This window comes from Pyxicephalus adspersus, chromosome 11, assembly GCF_032062135.1.
Source record: "Pyxicephalus adspersus chromosome 11, UCB_Pads_2.0, whole genome shotgun sequence".
In the NCBI taxonomy this organism is placed as follows: Eukaryota; Metazoa; Chordata; class Amphibia; order Anura; family Pyxicephalidae; genus Pyxicephalus; species Pyxicephalus adspersus.
In genome coordinates, this window is record NC_092868.1 from 30,052,129 (window position 1) to 30,075,833 (window position 23,705).

Genomic DNA, 23,705 nt, shown 5'->3' on the forward strand with positions numbered 1-23,705 from the left:
TGTCCTACTCTCATTGTAGAAAAAAATGTAAATTTTAAATCTAGAAGTTGGGTCAGATACATTGCAGAAACTAACACTCTTGCAACTCCCTAAAAATGGAGGGGTGGACTGGACATTGGGACTCACAGGCTGCAGCAGTGGCACCTGGTACTCTTACCTGATGCCACCCTTGTTTATGCACAGGTACGAGTAAGGTGTCCTTGGGCCCAGATCCATGGGGCCTGCCATGTTGTTCTTGAATTATTAAAGCTTTCCAAGGCTGGAGAGGATACACTGTCATCAGTGAAGTTAGGTGATCCATCACAATGTTTTCAATCCTGGACGAGATCCATTCCAGGTTTGCTGGATCACCCAGCTTCACAAATGAAAGTGTATCCTCTTCAGCCTTGGAGAGCTTTAATCAATCAGGCCCAGTAAATGGAAACCTCTATGCCTGTTTTTTTTTTGCAGTGGTTTAATACAGAAACTATACAGTAATTAAATCTTTAAACACTTTGCGCTGTGTACATTGTACAAGTATCCTGGAGAAGTGGAGGGATTCTACATTTATATAAAATGTTTGTGTTTTCTTTTTTCTTAAAAAGACCAAAGATTGAAATAAATGATTTCCAAACCCAATTATCTAGAACAGCAACCTCTAAACATAAATATGCATAGGAACCAGAATACAATTTGAATTGCCTATTACAGCCTATAAAATGATTTAACAAAGTTGCTTTATGTTGCTTGCTGTTGCAGGCAGCAGATTGGCTGTGTTACAAATTTGTACTATATAAAATTATAAATAGCATTTTAAAACATTCAGATACTTTTCTTTGGAAATGATGTGCCATTTAAATTTATTGGCAGCAAGCTTAGCACTATATGATCAAGTGGTACAATGTGCACAAAATTATTTGCCCCTCCAGTTTACTAAGAATTTTAGTTTTAGTATACTTCTTTAAATGCTACTTGACATTAGTGCAAAATTAGGAACTGGATACGCAATTACAGGTGGCTCCTTATAGCGGACCTAAACTCAAATATGCAACTTGGGCTTACGTGAATCATAAGACCAAGTTCAATTCAAGTAGTTGTGTTGTTGCCTTCAGTGAGGTTTCCTGCCCTATTTGGGCACATCTGGGCCCAACCCCAGAGTTTCCTATTGCCAAAGCAGTGTCCTGCAGGCAGCTGGCCTAATGACTCATTGGTGGGTGTGGCCTTGAGCCATCGGTGGGTGTGGTCTCATGGCACAGGTGGATCAGTGGGTGGGGTTTTTATTGTTGTGTCATTTGGTAGGAGTGGTCTGGAGCCTTACATCATTGGTGGGAGTAGCTCTGTGTGTTCTAGTGCAGCGGTCGCCAACTGGTAGTCAGCAAGAAAATTTTGGTGGTCCATGGCTCTAGCCAGTTCGTTCCTCAGCGGGGTCAGGAAAAGGACCCCGCTGGGGGGGGCGCACCGGCCAGAGCCACAGACCATATCCCCCAGGTTAAAGGCTCAGACCTGCGAAGGGAAAATGGGCAGGTTCTAGCATCATGACGTCACTCCTTTGAGTGTCTTCCTCCTTTGAGTGACACACGGCTCTCTGTGCATATGCGTTCTGGAGAACAAAAAATTAGTGGTCAGTGAGGTCTAAAAGGTTAGCGACCACTGTTCTAGTGCTTGTCGCTCATTGGTTTCTTCAGTGCTGTCAGCTTAGGGAGAGGCTGCAGGAGAGCAGAACAGAAGATCCCAGCACAGTGACATCCCAATGTAAGTGACATCCCCCATGAAAGTGACATGCATTTTTTTTTCATTCTGCACATTTTCCAGGTGTAAAAAAATGCCTGAAACTGCTTGCGTGTTTGTAAATCACACCAAATGAAGTCTATAAAGGCAGCAAACTACCCATGAATGCTACATGAAAATTATATGGCAATCCTGCCAAACACAATAAATGAACCAACCAATTAAGGGAGACAACACATTTCGCTTCTTGATTGGTTGGAGAGCTTGGGCAGGTTGTGACCTAAGAAAAAGGTCAAGGGTAGATGGCAAGGACGGCTTCCATACATATAATAGATGTTTTATTTTTCATGGATGCAAACTGACACAGCCAGCAGCACTAAGGGGACTGACATTCCAGTGTAAGTAAGTGGGAATAGATACAGTATCTACTATTAGGTCTGATGTTAGAGTTTAGGTCGGCTTCACCAAAGAATTTTTCTAACCCCTCACTGTGGTAAGCCTGGGGCTATGTACACATGTAAAATCACTGTTACTGGAAAAGATCTTCCGTGATCATTTCCAGTGACAGATGAACAACAGAAAAGTTTACACACAGATCCATTCTGTTCTATGGATAGTGGAGAGGGGAGGACTAGTGAGTGGCACCCTGCTGAACTCTCTGCCATAGCAGATTTATAAATGACGTCAGGAACCACTGTACACATGTCCTCCAAGATGAGCACGACCGATCCTCTCAGACAACAACCATCTTATGTGTGTACTTCAAAACATATGTGTGCCTCAAAACACAAACAGGATGCAATCTGGACAATGGATGCACAATACAGCTAATGCCCATGTGACGGGGAGAAAGGTTTTTGCTATTTTTAAAAGATTTTAATTTCTTTTCTTAGATGATGTACATACCTGTCTGCCAAAATCCAAGTTGTTTCTCTCACCACCTAAAATAAAAGCACAAACACAATATTAACCATATGTAGCTTATTCAGATAAGTATACATTTACTAAAGTTGAGTTGAGAAACCTCATCAAATGATTTGTGTTAATATTTATTTTTAATTATGTGGAAAGTAAATGTGTGCTTACATATTCCACCTGTACATGAGTGGGTATACAGCGTAAACAGGAATTTACTTTCCATAGGATGAATAATTAAGCTGAAAGTAAAAGTTTATTGAGTGAACATTTTCCACTCACAATAAGTCTCACTATTTTACTATAACCCCAGGTATAGTGTAAATTGCTGTCACGACTAGGGGGACAGGGCCATTAGAGGTTAGAGGGCACTACGGTTTGCACAGAAATGGTGTGAGCCCTAAGAAAGGCCAAGATGGAGAGTCTAAGTAGTAACCAGGTCTTCTCCTGAGCCTCTAGTGGTGAGGATGTTGTGTTGCTGGTTACTGCCAGGGTGTGGTTCTTGGGCACACCAGGTCGGGCAGGATCATACACCGTACCAAATCACTAGGCAGAAGAATTGTCAAGGAAGGTCAGGGTTGAGGCAGGCAACAAGCAAGTATTGTATATAGACTATTGCTTTTTGAGGTCTGCACATAACATTTAGCTGTGAATGCCTAAGGAAAGAAATAGCAGAACTATAAATGGGGCAGTCAGTTTCTTAAACGCTTAATACGTACATATTTGTTATATTCAGTGTGTAATTTGGGTAAATAGCACGTATTGTTTCTAATGAGGAAATGGCTTGGATCTTTGGTGCACATTTTGCACTGAGGCCAAGATGAGACTGGCAACATTCCTAGAATGAACATAATTTGTTGTAGATAGACAACTGCCAAAATAGAGGATGTAGAGAAATAGGATGCTAAATAGTCATAAAAACTGTCAGCAAAATTACATGAAACCCAACCATATGTATTTTTCCATGAATGTTCTACAACATTCACCTTCTTAAAAAAGAAGTAGACTTTAGGAAATAGCAGTTAACTGCTATTGAAGAAGGTTTGTTTTGCAAGGTTTCTTAAGCTAGGGAGAAGCATTTCCTTATTTTAACATGAAGCAAACTTATACTCCGCTTACAACTCTTTACCTAAAGTGAACCTGAAATCAAGACCTATGGTTGTATCATTGATAAATTTACCTTTGGAAAATGCTAGTTGCCCACCCTTGCAATCTGGTGCTGTGCTGTCAAATGTAGCAGTTACACAAGCAGCCTGAGGAATCTAACCCCCCCCCCATGACCCTATAGCCTCCCCTCTACATCTCCAGCACATGGGGTCAACATTGGGAAACAATCCGTGAAGGACCAACGGCGTATGGTACCATCTGAGCAAACTTTTATACAAATTTTCTTTATACAATGTACAAATAGAACTTTTGTGTGCTGCTTCCCAGATGTCAAGCCAGTCCTCTGGGGATAAGGTCCGACCCAGAACCTCCTCCCATTTGAGCATGTAGCCAAACTTATTGAAGTCCCCCTGTATGGAAGTGTGTAGGAGACGGTAAATAGTAAAAACCGTTCCTTTGGCATGGAGGCCTTCCATGCATAATCTTTCGAATGCAGTGAGGGCCTGGAAGGTGGCTGTGGGTTGGAGTTTTTATGTTGGTTTTTATATGATGTCTTAATAAAAATTGGGTAAAAATAATGTATAAATAATGTATTTTATTACTGCGTAAAACGTAATTTTTGTGCTTTTTGGTTGTTTATGTTCAATTGATCAAGGGATCTGGCAGTAGTAGTAAACTTTATAGGTATGGTGGACTGATCCTGTCTTCTAAAAACTGATTTGCCAGAGGCCAATTCAAAGATGTTTCCTTTCCCAACCACCTCAGACATGTCAACATTAGTTCTCTGAATGCCAGAACTGGCATTTGGGGGCCTGGACCAACTCTTTCCCTGACCGTTAACCTTGAACTCTTTCTATTCCTCCCGGCTCCAGCCTGTTCTCCTTCACCCGTTCTTGCTCTATGTTTTTTCTTTAAATTCTGGCTCCCCCTTGGACCTGTGATCTTCTGTTCCTCTGCCATTCCATGTTTTTTCAGAATCCATCCTTTGCATATCTATGTCCTAGGGATGGCACAACCTGCCTCTCGAGGCTGAGCTGCGGTTTGTAATAGGTAATGAGTACAGAACTTCATTTCAGGAATTACATCTAATTAAGAGTTGACATTGGATGAGGGCCTTACAAATCAGACATTTTTTTTGCTGCATACAGTCATGGAGTCTTGAGTGGTGGAGGCGCAGAATTAGGAAATCAATCTTGGGAAGTTAAAAGGAGTTATGCAATTCTATTTTTCAGATTTCTTTTTTTAAGTGACTGTCTTCATTGCATATTTTTCCTTTTGTTTTTAGTATCCTTTGTTTTAAGTTTGGTGACATTTGTGTATTTTTTTTAACTTTTTACTTTTATGTCTAGACAAAAACTTTAACCTAGCACTTAAAGCCCTTCTTAGGTTCTTCAAAGTGATCCTTATGTTTTGCAAGAACCTAGATATTCACACAGCAGATACCCATCCAACCAGGATCTGAATAATAAGACTGCACGACCAGGAAGATCACTCTGTTCCTTCCTAACCATCTTTACCAATTCCTGGATTACCTCTTATAAACTAAACAGAGCAGATTACATGGATCCATTGTCCAACAGGCTGCAGGTGGAAATGTAACATGGGACGCTGCATTTCCAAACCAGGCAGTTAGTGTCTTGCCTGTTGATGTGCAACTCATGCAAGTTCCTAAACAGTATACCATACCGTTTGAAATGAGCCTAAATGAGTTGCCAAACCATATCTCCTATGATCATTTTATAGTTCTATGAATGTTATAAAGATCTCTACTCCATTGCATGTAAGGCCTAGGAAAATATGTATTTTATTTCTGCCATTACTTGAGTAAACAGTTTTCATTGTAATGAGCTTTGGAAATCCACCACTTTTAAAGCGAATCGTCTATATATATAGACGATCCATTCCAACACAGGAAATGTGTGATATGTTTCATGGATTAGTGTCTACTTCTTCAGAAAAGAAAATTGCAATAATACCATATCAGAAAGATATAGATAATTACACTATATTCATTTCATTGATTTTTAAACAGAGAAATGAAACAACTTAGGCCTTAAACGTTTACCTGACAAGTGAAAATCACACTGATGACCTAATTGTGTCTGTTGTAAAAAGCACTATTTAGATTGAATACCTTCAGACTGATCTTGTTGACACATAAAGCCTCTTTGCTTTACATTTTTATTTACAACCATATTAATATTCCATAATAGTCATTTTGCATACTCAGCCCTTGAGCTGGATCATGTAATTTGCATGTTTCAAACACCAATGTATTTGTTATGATTTTTAACCTTAGATTGCTTTACATATGAACAAACCTTTTTATCTATGTATGTGTGAACATTCTCAAGAGAACAGTATTTCATGAATGAAAGAATCTATTTCATCAAGTCTGATCTGCCTGACTTTGCATCTGTCTTTTGATTCTGTTGGAGTTATAATTTATAGTCACGGATGATTCGTATCTGTATAAATTTGCAACATATCATCAATTGGAAGTAATGACCTATGACTTTGGAAACAATGAATTTGGGTCATTATGGAAAAAGAGCACACAATTCTAAAGAACTATGCCTCACACTTGCTAGGAAGGCACTTCCTCATTTCTAAAGCAAATCCAAGTCAAGCAATATATGTCAATGTCTGCCAGCATCTGCTCACCAACGCAAAAAAAAAAAAATGCATGTTGTAAAACTTATCAGGTAACAACGTTGGTGCCCGGTGAAATGATATATGTTGCCTTTATAGGCCTTATATCCCAACCCTTGGTAATATATACAGATAATGACCACAAAGAAAAAGAAGGTTTTTTTTGGCAAACAGAGTTAGTGTATTATTCTTAGTCCTTCATAATACATTATCAGTGAATACAGACTGGGTTACAGTCGTAGTAATAATACACAATACATATGAGTGATGAGGCTAAAAGGGCACTAGACAATCGTCATCTAGCAAACAATAGCAGATACTTGTTGCATACGTATGAGCCTTATACCCCCTGCTTTCCGCAAGATTTAGACTTCCTCAGGGGTGGCGGTACATTTAGTGAATCATTGAGTGAATAACCGTCAGTATCTGGGTTTACGGTAAGATCATGAAATTAGTATAAATATACATTGCAATGTAAAAAAAAATTTTTTTTGTTTTTTTATATATTACAGTGAAAACACAATATATATATATATATATATATATATATATATATATATATATATAAACACCATATTAAAAAATTAGCAACCTTATATGATCTTATGCACAGCAATAAGACATTATCTATTATTGCTGTGCATAAGATCATATAAGGTTGCTAATTTTTTATTATGGTGTTTATATATATACAGTGGTACCTTGGTATAAGTCCGCTTTGGAATAAGTCCAACTTGGTATAAATCCTGTTTGGACACGAAAAATTTTGCTTGGTATACAACCTTTGCTTGGTATACAACCTTTGTGCTAGAACTTGTATGGGTCAAAATGAGTCATAACACCGCGCGCTACCCTTATTTACAAAACCATGTCTGCCCACGAGCGTCAGTACGCCAGTTGCTACCATTCAGTGAACAACCCACGCTATAACATCTCCTCCTCCCTTTTCAGCACCATCCTAGTAGGCACTTGACTCTTCTCAGTATTTGTATTTATGTATTTTAGTATTAAGCAGTGATTAAATTATTTTATACAGCCCCATCAATGTAAAATATGCCAATAACAATAAGATTTTTTTTCATGGGAACGGATTAATCATTTTCCTTGTATTTCTTACAAGGGAAAAATTTGTTTGGTATAAGTCCTGTTTGGTATAAGTCCAAGGATCTGGAACAGATTAAGGACTTATACCAAGGTACCACTGTATATTGTGTTTTCACTGTGTTATATAAAAAAAAAATTGTAACTGTAACGTATATTTATACTAATTTCATGCATTTATCGTAAACCCAGATACTGACAGTTATTCATTCAATGATTTTCTAAACGTACTGTCACCCCTGAGGAGGCCTAAATTGGGCAAAACGCGTCGAGTATATGGCTCATACGTATGCGACAAGTATTTGTACCATTCTGCTATTGTTTGCTAGATGACGATTTTCTAGTGCCCTTTTGGCACTCATCACTCATCCATCAGGCCAGGACATGATGGACATAATTACAATCATCTCACATATATGTATTTTATCTATGTCTACAAACATGGATGTCTTTTAGGAACTGATTTGTAACCTTCCAAAATAAAACATTCCCCAACTAAAGTTAGATGGTTTGTTAGGTTGACAAAAACAAAACTTCGATCAAGTTTCACCACTAGAGAAATATACTACAAACCACCATATCCCAGATAAAACCCTATAGATATAGTTGATCAAGAAGAAGGCAAAACAACTAAATTTGCTATAAAAGTGGAACCTGTGAGGCAATCGGATGCTCCATGGATCAGCTTGTATCTTCTTTAAAACTTCAATACCCAGTTATATCCTGGTATGTTCTAAAATGAAGTCCTCTTAATTACAAACAACAATTTTTTGTGCTGAAATAATGTGCTGATCTAAAAAGTCAGGGAAACTTCTGTTTTGGAAATATTGTTTTATATACAAATAGATAAATAAAATTACCTTACTTTTAATGTTGATATGAAGCTTTAGGAGGGAGAACAATTTGTATTAAAATTCATGATGCTTTTATAACTATGGTCAGGAGAGTTTTGTGTATGCAAAGACTGCCTAAACGTGAGAAAATCTGGGATCATCATATAAGATTATCATATGATAAGATAAGAGGTGTGAGATGGCAGCTGTCCAGTTTGGGTGCTTTAGTTCATTATTGATGTAGATTCTATGAATGATTACTTGTTGCCTAATATTTTTTCTCTTTGAGATAAGCAGTCACCTTTATTTACATGAACATTGGTCAATCTGAATTTCCATGTTTCTGATAGTGCTGCCTGATTCTGATCCTGAAAATGTGTTAGTGTGATGATACACATGGTCCAACTCTCCACAGAGGTATATGGAGGTCTAATACACATATTTCCAGTAAAATATCCAATCCAATGAAACAATCAGTTCCAAAATAATTCTGAATTTTCTCCTTGATGGTATTTTAAAAGTGTCAACTCAAGGGCATCATGGGACATGCCAGGAGGGTTGAGACCAAAGGCTAAGGAAAGTACCAGGAGTGCAGGGGCATTATGTAAGGATCACATGGTAAAAGGTACATCCTGGCAAACAATTGACCAATATACAGTACCTAATAGAGTGTTGAATAATATTTAGAGAAATTTAGTGGATTTTTATCAAAAATGCATGTTATAACACTTTTATCATGCAGATTTGTTCAGGCTTTGAGGCATATTACACAGGTCAACAAAAAATGTGATTTGCTTTTGCCTAACATGTTCAGTTCCTGAGTTAAGAGTACTATTATAGTTACCATTGTACCATTGTGTATTTTGTACTAAATCGTAAGCACCATTGAAGTGAATGTTAATACATCTTCAGTGTGAAGTAAAATAAGGCACACTGTGGAAAAGATCTACTGAGCAGTAGTCCGCCATCATACTTTCATTCTAGAAACCTTGGTAGTGGTACTCGATTAACTGAATGTCCTGGTAAAAATGTTCTCCTTGTTGGTCACTCACCATACCAAGATTTTCCGGGAAGAATTCCAGATGTGAGTGCAAGAAATGTATTTTAATAACATGCGACAACCCAGTTTCTGGTATGAACCAAGCAGTTTCTGAACTCCTTCCTTGTATGCAGGAGACTTATGGTTGCCCAGGAAATTGTCACACAGCCACTCGAATGCATCCCAAGCTTCTAGCTCAGCTGCTGGGAGAGATTGTTTGAAAACATCATCCTGCAAAAAAGACTTGATCTGTGGCCCTATAAATATCTCTTCCTTAATTTTTCCAGTGCTTATATTTGGAAACTTCTCAACAAGGTAGTGAAGACCCATGTTTGATTTACCCATGGCCTTTACAAGGTTCCTCATCAAGCCTAACGATATGAAGTGGTGGCAGAAATATTTTATGCGGATCAACCAGACGCAGAAACTTGACACTGCTTGTTCGGAGCTTATAGGTATCTCTTGGTAGCCAATTACGCTTGACATAATGGTCTCCCGTAGATCGGCTGTTCCACAGGCATAGGAAACAGCAATATTTTGGGAATCCTCCTTGCCTTCCCATCAGCAAGCCAATGACCTTTAGATCCCCACAGATGTTCCACTGATGTGTTTTATACTGGATTACTTCAAGTAGTAACTTCATGTTGTCCTAGGACTCATTTAGGATAACGAAATGGGCAATCAGTAAACTTGGTTTGGAATTGCCATTATGCATTAGGACTGCTTTCATGCTTCTTTTAGAGGTATCAATGAAGATACGCCATTCAGATGGAACATGGTCCTGTGACAAACTGTTAAAGAGTGGATTTATATCATGACAGTAGCATAGTGAGCCATCAGAAAAATGTTGTCAAGTTATGATTTTGTTTTCTGTAGTCAGTTACAGTTACACCCTTTTCAAGCAAGTGCTTATGTTTAAGCTTTGAAGCAAGAAGTTCTGCTTTGTCTTTGGAGAGATTTAAATCACGAACAAGATCATTCAGCTCTGCTTGTGTAAAGGTTTATGGTTCTGAATCTTCATCGACCAAGTAGCCAGGATCAGATGACTCGTTGTTGTAACTGGCTGCAACTCCAGCGCATTCCTCATCACCTTCTACAGATGCAAGTCCATCATGTGGCGATACCGGAAGTGGCAATGAATCATCATGGGGAACAGGCCTAATTGCAGAATCCAGGCTGGGATATACTTTTGTGCTTAGTTTTATCTAGGAATCCACTTTTGGTGGCACAAATAGCAGCCAATTAGATGGTTCCGCTGTTCTCTCCACACCATCGGGATTGCAAATTGCATTGCTGCTTTACGCCGATTTAGCCAGTCACAAAGTCTGGTACAACTGGTACAGATGACATGTGGAGCCCAAGATTTATCCTGGTCACCAAGTGGACAGCCGAAATATAGTTTGTATATCTTTGTAAGTTCTTTGGTATTTTGGCAACGTTGTGCTTTCGTCGTGAATGAACCACACACATAACTGTCTCGATCATTAAGGCAATTTCTAGGCATAATGACAAATTAAATCAATCGCAATTAGTGCACACAATATATAATTAGCTGCATCACAAAAACTAGACGTGCTAGAGAAAAACTGAACACAGATTTTAAATCCGCATCATACAAAAATACTACATAGCCCACATAAAAATTTATCTGATGAAAATGACATGTTGACCTGTGTTTTTTAAGTACATCTTTAATGGACTGCTTAATGTAGTGAAACACATCTCAATGCACAACATGTTTTGCAGCACATTGGTGCGAATAGGCCCCCAAACTAACCAGTTAAGAAATTTGTCCGTATGCAATACAAACTGCTGCATACATTTTCACAATACAACTCATAGATGTGATGAGAACAGGCCATTAGGGTCTGTTTATACAGGATTCATATTTAATAATTTCTTTGTACACAAAATTGTGAATCTTGGATATAAATATTGATAACTAAACCCCTTAGTTCTCCATATTTAACAATCTCTCCATTGCTTGACCCATGAACATAAATTAAATTGAGCTGGGAGTAGCAGAATTGATAAAAAACATTCTCTTTGGCAGTGTAAAGTGCTTTGTTTCCATGTCTAAGCTAACATATAATACTTTATTTTTCTGATGTGCAGGGCATGGTGTGTAAATGTGCATGTGCTGCAGAGCACGTATCTCTTATTCGGCACAGTCCCATAGCAATCCATATATGTCTATGTTTAGAAGGTTTAGTAGACAACCTTGGCTGGGACATTCAGGAAGGAAACATTTTGTTCCTTCTTATGTTTACATGGAGGAGAATCTTTACTGTAATAAGAATACATGTAAATATGAAGAGAAACCACTTCCAAGTCTGTGTTTCCAAAGTGCAATGTATCATGTTAAAAGAAATGAAAAATATATATAAAACCTGCATGATGAGACTGGTAATTGTGTGTGCAGTGCTTTACTATGAGAACTGTGTTCAGCGTATTTGCATAACCTGCTCATTTCCATATTGCTGCTTGGTGAGAAGGGACAAATTTTCCTAACTGAGGCTCCTAGTTTTTATGACCAGTCATCCAAATGTTTGAAATTCAAATAAGGCCTATTATGTCCACTCCACAAGAGTTAACATGAAGAAGGGCTGTCTGTTAAATCTGCAATCATGGCAAACACCTGTTTTTACTGAAACCCTTAGACAGGTGTTTGAAATGAAATGGAATGATAGGAAATGGATTTTCTAATTCAAGAAGATGTATAATACTACGTTGTAGGAAGCTACTGTACACAAAGTGACTAAAGCATAATGGAAGCCCTGAGCCACATCTAGATGGTAACCAAATTAAGTCTGGACATTTCTTCAGATGCCTTCAGAAACTCCATACATTTTGAGTTAAAATGAAAAGAAAAGAAGAAAACTTTGGATTTTGCCCCCATTAACCAATCCAATTCATAGGTTAATTTTTTTTCCAAGGATAGGTTTTGGTACGGGCAATTCTACTACTGTGTTCCAATTTACATAATTGAGGTCCATTATGTGAGTTGCATTCAAATCAGTATGATGCAGCAAATGAATTGCTTTCATGGTTACTGCACATTTAAAATTGATGAGTTTTTAGTAGTTGTGTATACTTAGTAATACAACCCATCACCATACAATAGTATGTTGAGACCACATGTGATCGACTTTAAACCAAACCCATTCCCTAATGTCCATTACTACCAAAGCAATTTTTTATCATGTTCAGAAGAATAACACTTTTACCACATAGAGTGAATTTGTGTTGATTTAAAAGTTCAAACAGATGTGCTGAATCCTATAATACCCATAATCCAGGGATCTTTAATATGCAAGCTCGTACTTCAGTATCCCAAACATGTTGCACCATGACCATTACGCTTTCAATGTCTCTCTTTCAATGTATTTTAATACCTTTAAGTTGGTTTCCATTTATTATAAATTGATGGTTAAAACGTATGTAAAGCCAAATTTTGCATAGGTTTGGATAGAGTAATGAAGGTTTAACCTGTCAGGTTATTATTGCTGTGACCCCATTAGTAAAATGTATTCTCTTTGTTAGGTTTATCACATCTGTCAATGGAGATGCTTGTTTGGGTGATAAACGTCTAAGAGGGGATTTCCCTTCATTTGGAGAGATTTCTTCTCACTTGCTTTTGCATCTACAAGAGAAGTTTCCAAACACTCAGATGATCAAAGTAGTTTTAAAGTGGAAAAAAAGGTGTCTGCTTTGAAAGTTTGTGATCAGGCAGGTCCTTATTGAAGAAAGGGACAGGCAATGTCTCACCATTCACCATTCCCATGTAGCTTCCATTCCTTTTCCTCAGTGTGAAGGGAGGGTATAAGACATTTTACCTGTTCTATAATCTGTCCAAAAAGTATTCTTAACAAGCTGACAAACTCCATATAGATAGTGTCCTAGCCATGATTCTATCCAATTTGTAACACAATGCTGCAAAACCAATGCTAGCCAGACTAGGGAGAACAAGAATGTAAACACTGCAAAAAATCTTTATAAAATAATTATATAAACTTTTTTGTTAAATACTCTTGGTCATTTAAACAGAATGGTCAGTCTAGACTCTGGACATATATTTAAGTCTATATACCTGTCATCTATTTTATTTTGAATAATTTATTTTCAATGATCACAGCAAAGGCTCTAAAGCCAGGTTTTAGGCAGTTTCTAACAGTTTAGAAGCACCTGCTGTGTGCTTACATTAGAGGGTTGGGAGACTGCCAAGCTTTCGCTATCATAGAATAAGAAATGAACTAAGATTTAATTGAACTTCACAAAGTTTATAGATAAAGGGATGAATAAGGATTTGTTTTAAAGAATTTCATTGCTTGTTCAGAATATATAAATATTTTTGTGCGCATATTCTGGGCACAGGTTTACTTAAGGGGATTTCAGCTGATGCTATATTGTTTCCAACAAGACAATGCCTAAAACAAGATTGCACTGTAAAGATCATAAGGTTAAATTATAAGAAAAATCAATGCCAAAAGAGATTTTTCGCATTTAGAATCATCAAGGAGGTAGTTGGTGATCTGCCATGTTGTATTAATAACAGCTGTCCAATTATAAGCATTATTGGTATACTATTGTTTAACAATTCAGAGGGGCATCTCTTGCTTGTTCTTCCCTCTCCATGGAACAGGACTAGCTACTTAGGAGAGAGCTGAGTAGCTTGTTAATGCAATAACTGTTTCTAAACTCTCACCAGCACATTCGAAAACCATTTTTTTGCCTGACAGTATGTAAGGCCCTGGTCCTGCAACAATACTCGCACGGCGCCAGTCCTCCAATCTAACACTGCACTCTTCACCTATAGCAAGCCCCCGCTTAGCCTTGGGAGGATAGTTGCACCATCCTAGCACACGGTTGCCCCCATGAATTCAGTGCACAAGGGATAATGTGCATCAACTATGGACTGACCGAGGACCAGGAGCCCACAGATATTGCAGTGCCAGGATTCTAGCGGAGACAAGTCCAAAATACAGAGCCATACAATACCCATGAATACATACCCATTCATGGGTATTCAGTCCACCACAGAGGTATTCAAGGGCAAGAAAAAAGCAAAGTAAAGGTCACAGACAAAAGGTCAGTGCAGGCAGCGTTTACTTGCAGGGTCAGAAACAGGCGAAGTCAGCAACATTAATTCTAACAAAAAGTTCACCAGCAGCAGGTCATCCCAGTCTATTACTACAACAGGCACTGGTGACTGGGAGCAGAAAGGCTACACAGTCCTAGCTATTTATTAGATGACTGTGAGCTGTGAGTGACGATGGAATTGTAACTAGACAAAAACAAGATAGAAGAGTCCTTTAAATTAGATAGAAGAGTCCCTAAATTTAAACTGCTCACCACTATACAAAAGTATAAACAAATGGTCCCATACGTAATGCTTCCTAACGTAATTTTGATATGATTTACACTTGCATTATGAAACATTTTGCAGTGATCATGTCACTTCTGCATTTAACACCTTTATTGTGCTTTTTAGCACTAGCAAGGATGGTGGGAGGAGTGAAGAACAGTCTCATCCCAAAAAACATAGTAGTCATTGTTGTCTACGCATCAAAACCTTCTAAGAGCATGTCATAAAGCTCACAACTGGCCTCCATATGGTTCTAGCCATTCTAGGTTTTTATTTGTGCCAGGGTGGAGGAACCAGTGGACGCCACCATATTTTTCCTGGTGTGAGATTAGGTGACAAGTCCTCATGTAAATATAAAAAAAAGTGCAAATCTCACTGCACATGCGTGAGATTGGCAGATTGTTTATACATTGTGGGAAAAGCCCCTTCTGCGCATGCCAAAGGCATGCACAGAATGAGCAGCTCTAAAGCTATGTGCACACTTCCAGTGGTTCTCGCCCAATAATCAGCTCAGACTGATATCAGACCAGAATCTGAAGTGTGTACAGTGTGCGCCATTCATCGTCCGAATGACCATCCTGGCAGGTCTACGGACGATAAACCGCGAACAATCGTAATGCAAGTATAGGGGGAAAGCGCGCATCCAGGTGCTGCTCTGTCGCTCTCCCTCTCCCCTCTGCATAGAGCAGAACGGTGCTGTATGTACAGCAACGTTCATGCATCGTGGAGTGCTTAGTTGTTGGAAAGGATTGTGAAAGATCCTTTCCAACGACTATAATTGCAAGTGTGTATGCGGCTAAAATCTCCTGGGATACATGACGTATGTCTCCAAGGAGGGTGCGGGTTTCCCATTTACTGCTACAGCGCTACAAAGACAGAAAAAAAACAATTTTTGCTTTATATAGAAGGGTAATCTAACCTTTAATATAAAGTAAAAATATGTAGTGATAGATCTGCTTTAACCATTTTAACTTTCACGTTTTTGTATCACTTATAGACCAGAGAAGTTTTACATTTTAATAGGCCTTTTTCTAAAAAATATTAGACACCAGAAAATTATTTCAACTGCATTTTTATTTGCACTTTTAATGCCACACTAAAAGCAAACAAAAAACAACAAAACAAAACAAAAATAGTCTAAATATTAATGGTTAGAAATATAGACCTCCTAGTTTGGGTAACCCATATATTGTCACTTCCACCTTACTAAAGTCTCCAGGGTTCCAGTGACAACACTACTCAGGGGTTGTTGGACTGGAGCAGCAAGAGAGGCCACCCTCTCATCATTTTAGACTCCCCATCAAGGTACGTAACAGCACCTGACCTATGCTGCTTGTTATTCAGGTACAAATCATGAACTTTGTGACATTTAACAATATTCAATTTAGGACTAAATTTAGAGGTTTTTATTGTCACTTCTGTTTTAGTTTGTATATAAAATTTAAACGCTATTAAAACCAGGTAAATCTATTGACAGCTGAATAGAACTACAACTCAGGTAAGAATGTTTTATATTGGACATTTGTCTCAACACCACCTATGTCAATTATAAGGATACATTCTACAAACAGAAACATGACTGTGCAATATGATTTCTAGTTTAAATAAACATAGGGGTGGTAATGAAGGTAGAGGAGATTGATGGACTAAAAATATATGTCCTATAAACACACAAAGCAGCAATCACATATGTAGCTGGGCTATTGGAATAACTCATAAGCATTTTTACAACACAGCTGAGGTTGGTACTCTGGAAGACCAAACACCTAAACCCAAGCAAAATACATTTCTAGTATACCAAGGAATGCAATGATCTGAAGACTGGGGAAAACAAATCTATTATCAAACACATAGCCAGATACAGTAGGGCGAACTCAGTAGAGATTAGAGAGACTAGTGGACAAACTACTGTAAAATCAGGGGCATATGGAGCCAATCATCATCACCCATCACTAGGACCAAGACCAAAAAAAATTCAGCAGGAAGAGGGTCTGTTCATATGGCTTAAAAGGTAGCACTAAAAGTACATAAATTCCAAACTTTGTAAATAACTAGTTTGAAGACACTCTCTCACATTTTAGCCTGATCCTTTTGCAGTCATGGAGCTACGAGACTAGGAAACAGGTCTGTACAAGGCCAGACATTATTAATATTATTTAACGTTGTAAAATGTTTCTTTTTTAGCTTGAAAAAATAAATTAGTTAAAAAGAATCACCATGGCGCTCCAAAATCTAAAATACCCATTTTCCAGGGAAGCGTAAACAGTGGGAAGCAGGTGATTGTAATGTTATGCAGCCAAACACACACATTGAAAACATGTGGTTTTCATAATCAAATAGTGCCGGTAAACATAGCACAAACAATAGTCTACTGAGCAAAATAAAATTGTTACATTTTCCATAATCACTGGTATGTTTCTTCATTGGTAAATTGCTAAAATGCTAACCATGCTGCTAAATTATGAAAAAGACTCCATATGGAATATACAGCTATACATTTAGCACAGTGGGATTCATTGTAGGTTCAATGATGGATAATAGTTACTTTTGGTGAAAGTAACCAATCATCTAGAAGAGCAATATTGAAAACAAACACAATAAAACCAGAACGTCATCTGCACATAATTTATTTGTAGCAAAACAGGTTTAATATTAAACTTTGGGATAAGCAAATCTAGTCTAAATACGAGAGATATGTGTATTCTTACTTGAATCTTGGTGTGCTTTGTGTATTTCTTCCAAATCTGTGCAGTAATCAAGTGTTAAATTTGCTTCCTTTATTATGTACCTCTCTGTATAAAATATAATACTACAAATATATATATATAATCAAGTAAAAAATGTAAAAGTTTTGAAAAAAGTCTTTCAGGTAAAAGAGTTACTCAAATGTGATTCAAATGACACAAACTTGCATACAGCAAGTAATCTATAACTGTTTTATAATATTAGTAGCAATAGAAAAGTACATGAATTATTGTGTAAACTTCAACACCAAGCAGCTGATGTGAGAAGGTTGTCGCAAAAGTCATACTATTGTAAGCAAAATATTATACTATATATATAGTATAAATATTAATATACTATCTATATAGTATCTTTCTTTACAGTATTAGAAAGTTTTATGATTATATATATGCATATATATATATATATCTCCTCTATATATCTATACGTTGGGGAATAGGTGCAGTGAATTCCTGTAGATAATGTGTAGGTACCTTTTAAATAATATTTTTTTTTTGAAGGGAGAAAAATAAAGGAGGAAGAGAATTTAGGCAACAAAACAGGAACAAGTGGGGGAAAACGGATAGGGGGAAGGGGGGAAAAGTGAGGCAAGGGGTGCTGGGGGAATTTAGAGAAATTCATTATGGGATGCACATGGTATGTATTCATCTGCTTTAAATTGAAAGTAAATTAAAAAAATATGAAGAAAATGTCATATGTCATTGCTTTCTCCAGTTAAATATGTTGCCTGGCTGTCTCTTGATAAATATGGGCTGTTCACTTAGCAAAGTAAATAATCAGCTTGTATGAGAATTTTTAAATTGTTTATTGAATAAAGTGAAATTCTGAAACTTCAAACATCTGATCATGTTCAAGCAAAAATCATGTTTTTTTACATTTATTTGCACATAATTGGTAATCCCTTGTAAAATGAATATTCACCTAATTCAATAAACTAATTAAAAATTCCCATGCAGGATCATAATTTACTTGCTTAGTTATCAATTTAAACTCGTTTAGTAAATCAACTTTTAATGACTTATAAGACAATTAAACTACTTGATTAGCATTACAGCCAGGGAAATAGAATTTATATGGAAAGTCAGCAATGGCAGCCTCTAAGTTTCCAAAATATTAACTCTACAAACCTAAAAACTCCTAAAATAATGCCTTTATGAATAACATTTCCCACACTTGATCTAATCTATAAACCATTAATCTAACAATAACATTTAACTTTACCTGTAAACCTTCCAGCATTTCATCAACTACAACCCAATCTTATTGTTAATCATATCAGTTAATTAAACCAACCTACTGTATCCTAACATTAAGTAACACATTTTGTATCATAATTCCCTTTCCTGTGCATGAAGTCACTGTGCCATATCCTTGTAACGTTGTGTAAAAAGATTATGGTGCCAGTCCCCCAGTACTGAACACTAAAATTCAACTTCAATAAGGACGGAGTGCTTTCCAACCACTAAAAATATATTTACTGTAATTTATACCCACACAGTTATTGTTTGCTACTGTTTAACACCAGCTACAAATGTAGTTGAAACTAATATTTTCTAATATTTATTTAACAAAGATGAAATAATTTGTAATTTTGGCTCAGATTCCTAGCTGCTTATATATATCCACAATCAGATACCACAATATAATATAATATACAATCTATAGTTCTATACAGGTCCTTCTTGCTTGCTATGAATTGTTGATAATTTGCCCATTAGAAACACACCCTGAAAGGAGTTTAGACTGCTCACTTAGCAAAGTGAATTATCATTCTACTCTAAACTGAGCAGCCGATATTCTTTTAGTAAATCAACCCCAAAGAAGCAATTGGAGCAGTTGGTGAGACTACTTGGTGGCATAGGAATAGGATCTGCCATTTGTTTTAGCTCTTTTAAGTAACTTCTAAATGTCACTTGATCTCTTAGAAATGTACACTAGTAAACATTTATTTAAAAAAGTTATCCTATGTAACAAATACTTAAAAAATAAAATAACAACCCAAAAATAAAGAAATACAAAAAAAGGCCATGGAAAAGATTCTGTTTGGAGCATATACAGCCAACCCATTGTGAAGTTCTGCCACATTCAGTGACCAAAGGTAACCAAAACCCTGTTTATTGATCTCTCTTCCAATGTACAGACACTTACCATTCTGCAGGTGCGCCCCTCCGTTTTGCTGTTCCTCTGTGGAATCTGGTTCACGGCTCATGGTAATATCTGAAGTCAAGGATAAAAAAAAACTAATTTTAATAATGCATTTATTTCTAAACAAAACCATTGTATTAAAATATAATTCATTCGACTTTCAAATTCTAGAGTACACATGTTATTATCATATTCATCATTTAGGGAGTGGCGGAAACCTTTAGCATTTCTATAAATTTGTTTAAGTTTGTTCTCTTCTTTACACTTCAATTTTTGCTTCAGTGGAAAAAGTAACAGTAAGGAATTATTTTCGGTTTTTACAAAATAGTACTTGTAGAATCTATGATCCAACAAATTCTGATTAGTTGGTAAATACATGACATATTACTTACTACTATAAAAGTAATTCCAATAGCAGACTCTCTCAAATAGGCATGAACAACCTTGTTGCAATCATACAATAAAGTGTAACTTTTTTATACATAAGACATATATTACATGTATACATTTTTTTATCTTTAACATTATCTATATCAGTCTTAAAAGGAACCCAATCTGCCCGCCCTACACCCATCTATCCCCATTGACACATTGAACCCCCTTACCCAACAGCCTTCCTCACATCTCACCTTCACCACTTCTTAGATTTACTTTAACTTGGCAGCTCCAGAAGAGTCCTGCAGCTGCGTCTTCATTCAGGGCAATATTTCTCCTTTCCAGGTGAGACCAAAGTCAGTTGGAGAAAAGGAATACCTTATACAAATGACACTGACCCCCCCTCCGTGAGCTTTTTAACCCTTAGCACACAGGTAAACCAAACAGATAAAGCAGAGAATTTGCATAGGCCTTAGGCAGTCAGTGACTGCAAATTTGAATAAGATAACAATGTGCTGCTTTCAGGGCATTTAAACTTTTTTTTTCTACATTCTAAAATGAACGAAAGAAAAAGTAAAAATAAAGAGCCAATCTTGTGACATTAAATTTTTGTAAAATATATAAATCATGTATACTTTATACAATCATCCAATGATACAGAGACTTACAGGCATGTTTAAAAAATGAGTGCCCAGACAAAACCTCTTCTCCTCCTTTGTCAGTCTGTATTATGTCTGTCATTTGCAACTCTAATTTCATGCGAAATATTTTCATGCTTTATAAAAAAAGTATAATAATATTAGGAATGCTAGAACCTTAAAGCTTTTATTGGGTCAACATTTTATTTTCCACAGTCATTGCCTTCAGGACAAGTGTATATGAGGCTTTATTGTTGCCTTTGACTTTATTAAAGTTTATTTTATATAAATGGTAGAGATAATCATAGACTGTAGATTTACTAGAGGGAACAAGGAAAAGTCTTTGGCAGTCCATACACTTACTAAGTGAGCTTTCTCTGCAAATAATGTCCATGTATATATAGTATACAGGTGGCAAAACATTATTATACATAATAATAATAATTATATAATAATAAATAATAGATTAGACTTTACATTCAATAAAAACACAGACTTTAATAGTAATTTATTTTAAATTGTGGCATTCTCAATGTTTATTTGATATATTGAATACTTTATATTTATTTATGATTTGTTGATGTGCATTTTTTTGTAAGATAGATGTGATTCCTAACAACCACCAGCCAATGGGAGCCCCAACTGCTGTGTACACAAACAACCTATCTTTGCCAGTTGTCAGTGTAGATTTCAGGGTGTGCTCCCATTGTCTGGTGCTTGTTAGGGAACATTCTAGACTTAATGTCTGCTCCGCTGGTCGATTGTGTATAGCAATAACCAAGTATTCGATAAATATCAAGTCTATCAGTCTTTTACACTGCTCATGTACCCTCTGACTAGTGCCTGTCCATCCAATGTTAGAAAGATAAACTAACAGAATGCACCAGTATTACTAGATTTATGCTGATCTAGACACATTTATGCTGATATATACTGCACATGTTGCTATTCTCTGCAGCACTGCATTCATTGGCATTGCTGGCTAATTACAGCTTTAAAAAAGCTAAGGAATGAAATAAAACACAAAGCATATGGATAATCTACGCTTTATGTTTTTATATTTAGTAATCTACTAGATGTTCCCATATATTACCTTACATCAGCCCATCCACAGTATTGACCCTGTTTTCATTTTTTTCTGATTTAATTTTAAGTTTTGGGAGGCAGAACTTCTAATATGATTAGCTTTCACTCAGTTACTATGTGTAGAAACATAAAGCCTACATTAGCCATATGCTTTTGTTGTTGTTTTTTTTTTCCTTGTTTTTTTTTGTGCTACAATTTGCTTGTGATGCTAATGAAAGTGCTGCATAACAGATAGACATGGACAATACATCTTTGTACCAGAAAAGCTGCTTGTTAATACTTTTATTTTCTGATTTAAGTGGTACATAGAAGATTGTATATGTGAACCTAATTCAGATGCGTGAAGAACAGCAATTTCTAAGTGGACTATTATGTGTGACCAAATAGCACACTATAATTTGTCTAGATAGAAGAACCTTCACACATAATTGTACCAATTTACAAAAATACAGGGTTGTTACTTGTCTTACAATACTGTGGTAATTCTTCATTTTCCTTTACTAGTAGCAGACAAATGAAGAGAATGCAGAATAGTATTATTCTACTGTCTGGACCAACGTGTGTTAAGATACAAAATTATGATATTTAATAATAATACCTAAAAATATAGGATGTTATAACATAAAAAATACCATAATTGTTGCATTTTTTCTGATATTTGACAAATGTACCATTGGAGAGGCACAGATAGTGTGTTTTTATTTTGGAAGTTGTTTGAACAACTTGGATAAGCATTCCGCACAGATGGAAGTCTGGGGAGTGATAGATCCAGAAAAATCCCAAAGTAGCCATCAAGTTCAGCTTTCTAGTCCTAGTGTTCATGTGTTCACATATTGTTATGTCAAAGCAGTGTTTATAGAAAGTATTTCTAATTAACTGTAATGGTGTACATCATTTTATAACGCACAAGGTTTGTAACAACTCAGCATAACTAGGGAAAATGATGCTGGCTGTCAAAAAACCCAGAAGAAAGAGAACATTTGTGGCCGACTACAGTATGGCAACATAACTACATTATTATTATTATTATTATTATTATTAATAAACAGGATTTATATAGTGCCAACATTTTACACAGCACTGTACATTAAATAGGGGTTGCAAATGACAGACTAATACAGACAGTGACACAGAAGGAGAGGACCCTGCCCCGAAGAGCTTACAATCGAGTAGGTGGGAGAATTTACATACAATAGGATGGGAGATATGTAGTGGTGGGAAGCAGTGGTGGTTTCAAAAGACAGAAGAAGACGGGTAGGCAAGTTTGAAATGATGGATTTTGAGTGCTCTTTTAAATGAGCAGAAAGTAGGAGCAAGCCGAATAGGACGAGGAAGACCATTCCAGAGAGTTGGGGAAGCTCTAGAGAAGTCTTGTATCCATGAGTGTGATGTGGTTATGAGTGTTGTATTATGTGTTGTGTATGTGTATGTTGTGATCCACAACGAGATTGGGAACTTGCCATTGTTATGAGCATTACCATCCAGTTCTGCATTTTGGTAACACATTTGGTGCTACACTGCACAGCTGTGAATCTAGCTTTAGATCAGGGGACATTAATAACATAATTGATAACAATGAGTGGATATCGCTATGTAACTCCACTCTGGGGCCTGCGCTTTAGTGGCTTGGATCTGGTGTGGTCCAATGGAGTTCTGCTTAATGCAGCAGAAAGAACTTTGTGATTGGGGTGGGCAGCTCTCCTTCCTTCTTTTTTCTATTCTTCTATTCAGAAAAATAATTCTAAACACCATTGTAAGGCCAATTGTTATGTTTATACATTTTCTAGCTTTTTTCTAAACAGGGGTGTGGTTGCAGCTTTATGAATAATAAATTTAGCTGAGATTCAGCCATTTTTCTGTTCGGCATGGAGAAAGTATAGCGTTTACTTGACTGCTGTGCTTTTTTTTGATAAATGGCCTCTAGGTAGTAGAGTGATTCTCAGTTTTAATGTGCATTGAATAGAGCACTGAATGGGGAATAGAACACATCTGAACAG

General features: G+C 36.7%; 1 protein-coding gene across 1 annotated transcript in view; it reads right to left on the reverse strand.

Annotated features, from left to right (window-relative positions):
* Positions 1-23,705, reverse strand: part of POU2F3 (POU class 2 homeobox 3) — a 50,618-nt gene that overhangs the window by 21,591 nt on the left and 5,322 nt on the right. The window contains exons 2-3 of the mRNA XM_072426067.1: positions 19,613-19,681; positions 2,614-2,648 (exon numbers count right to left, since the gene is read on the reverse strand). Of these exons, the coding sequence (XP_072282168.1) occupies positions 2,614-2,648; positions 19,613-19,681 (104 nt within the window). The remainder of the gene's footprint in view (positions 1-2,613; positions 2,649-19,612; positions 19,682-23,705) is intronic.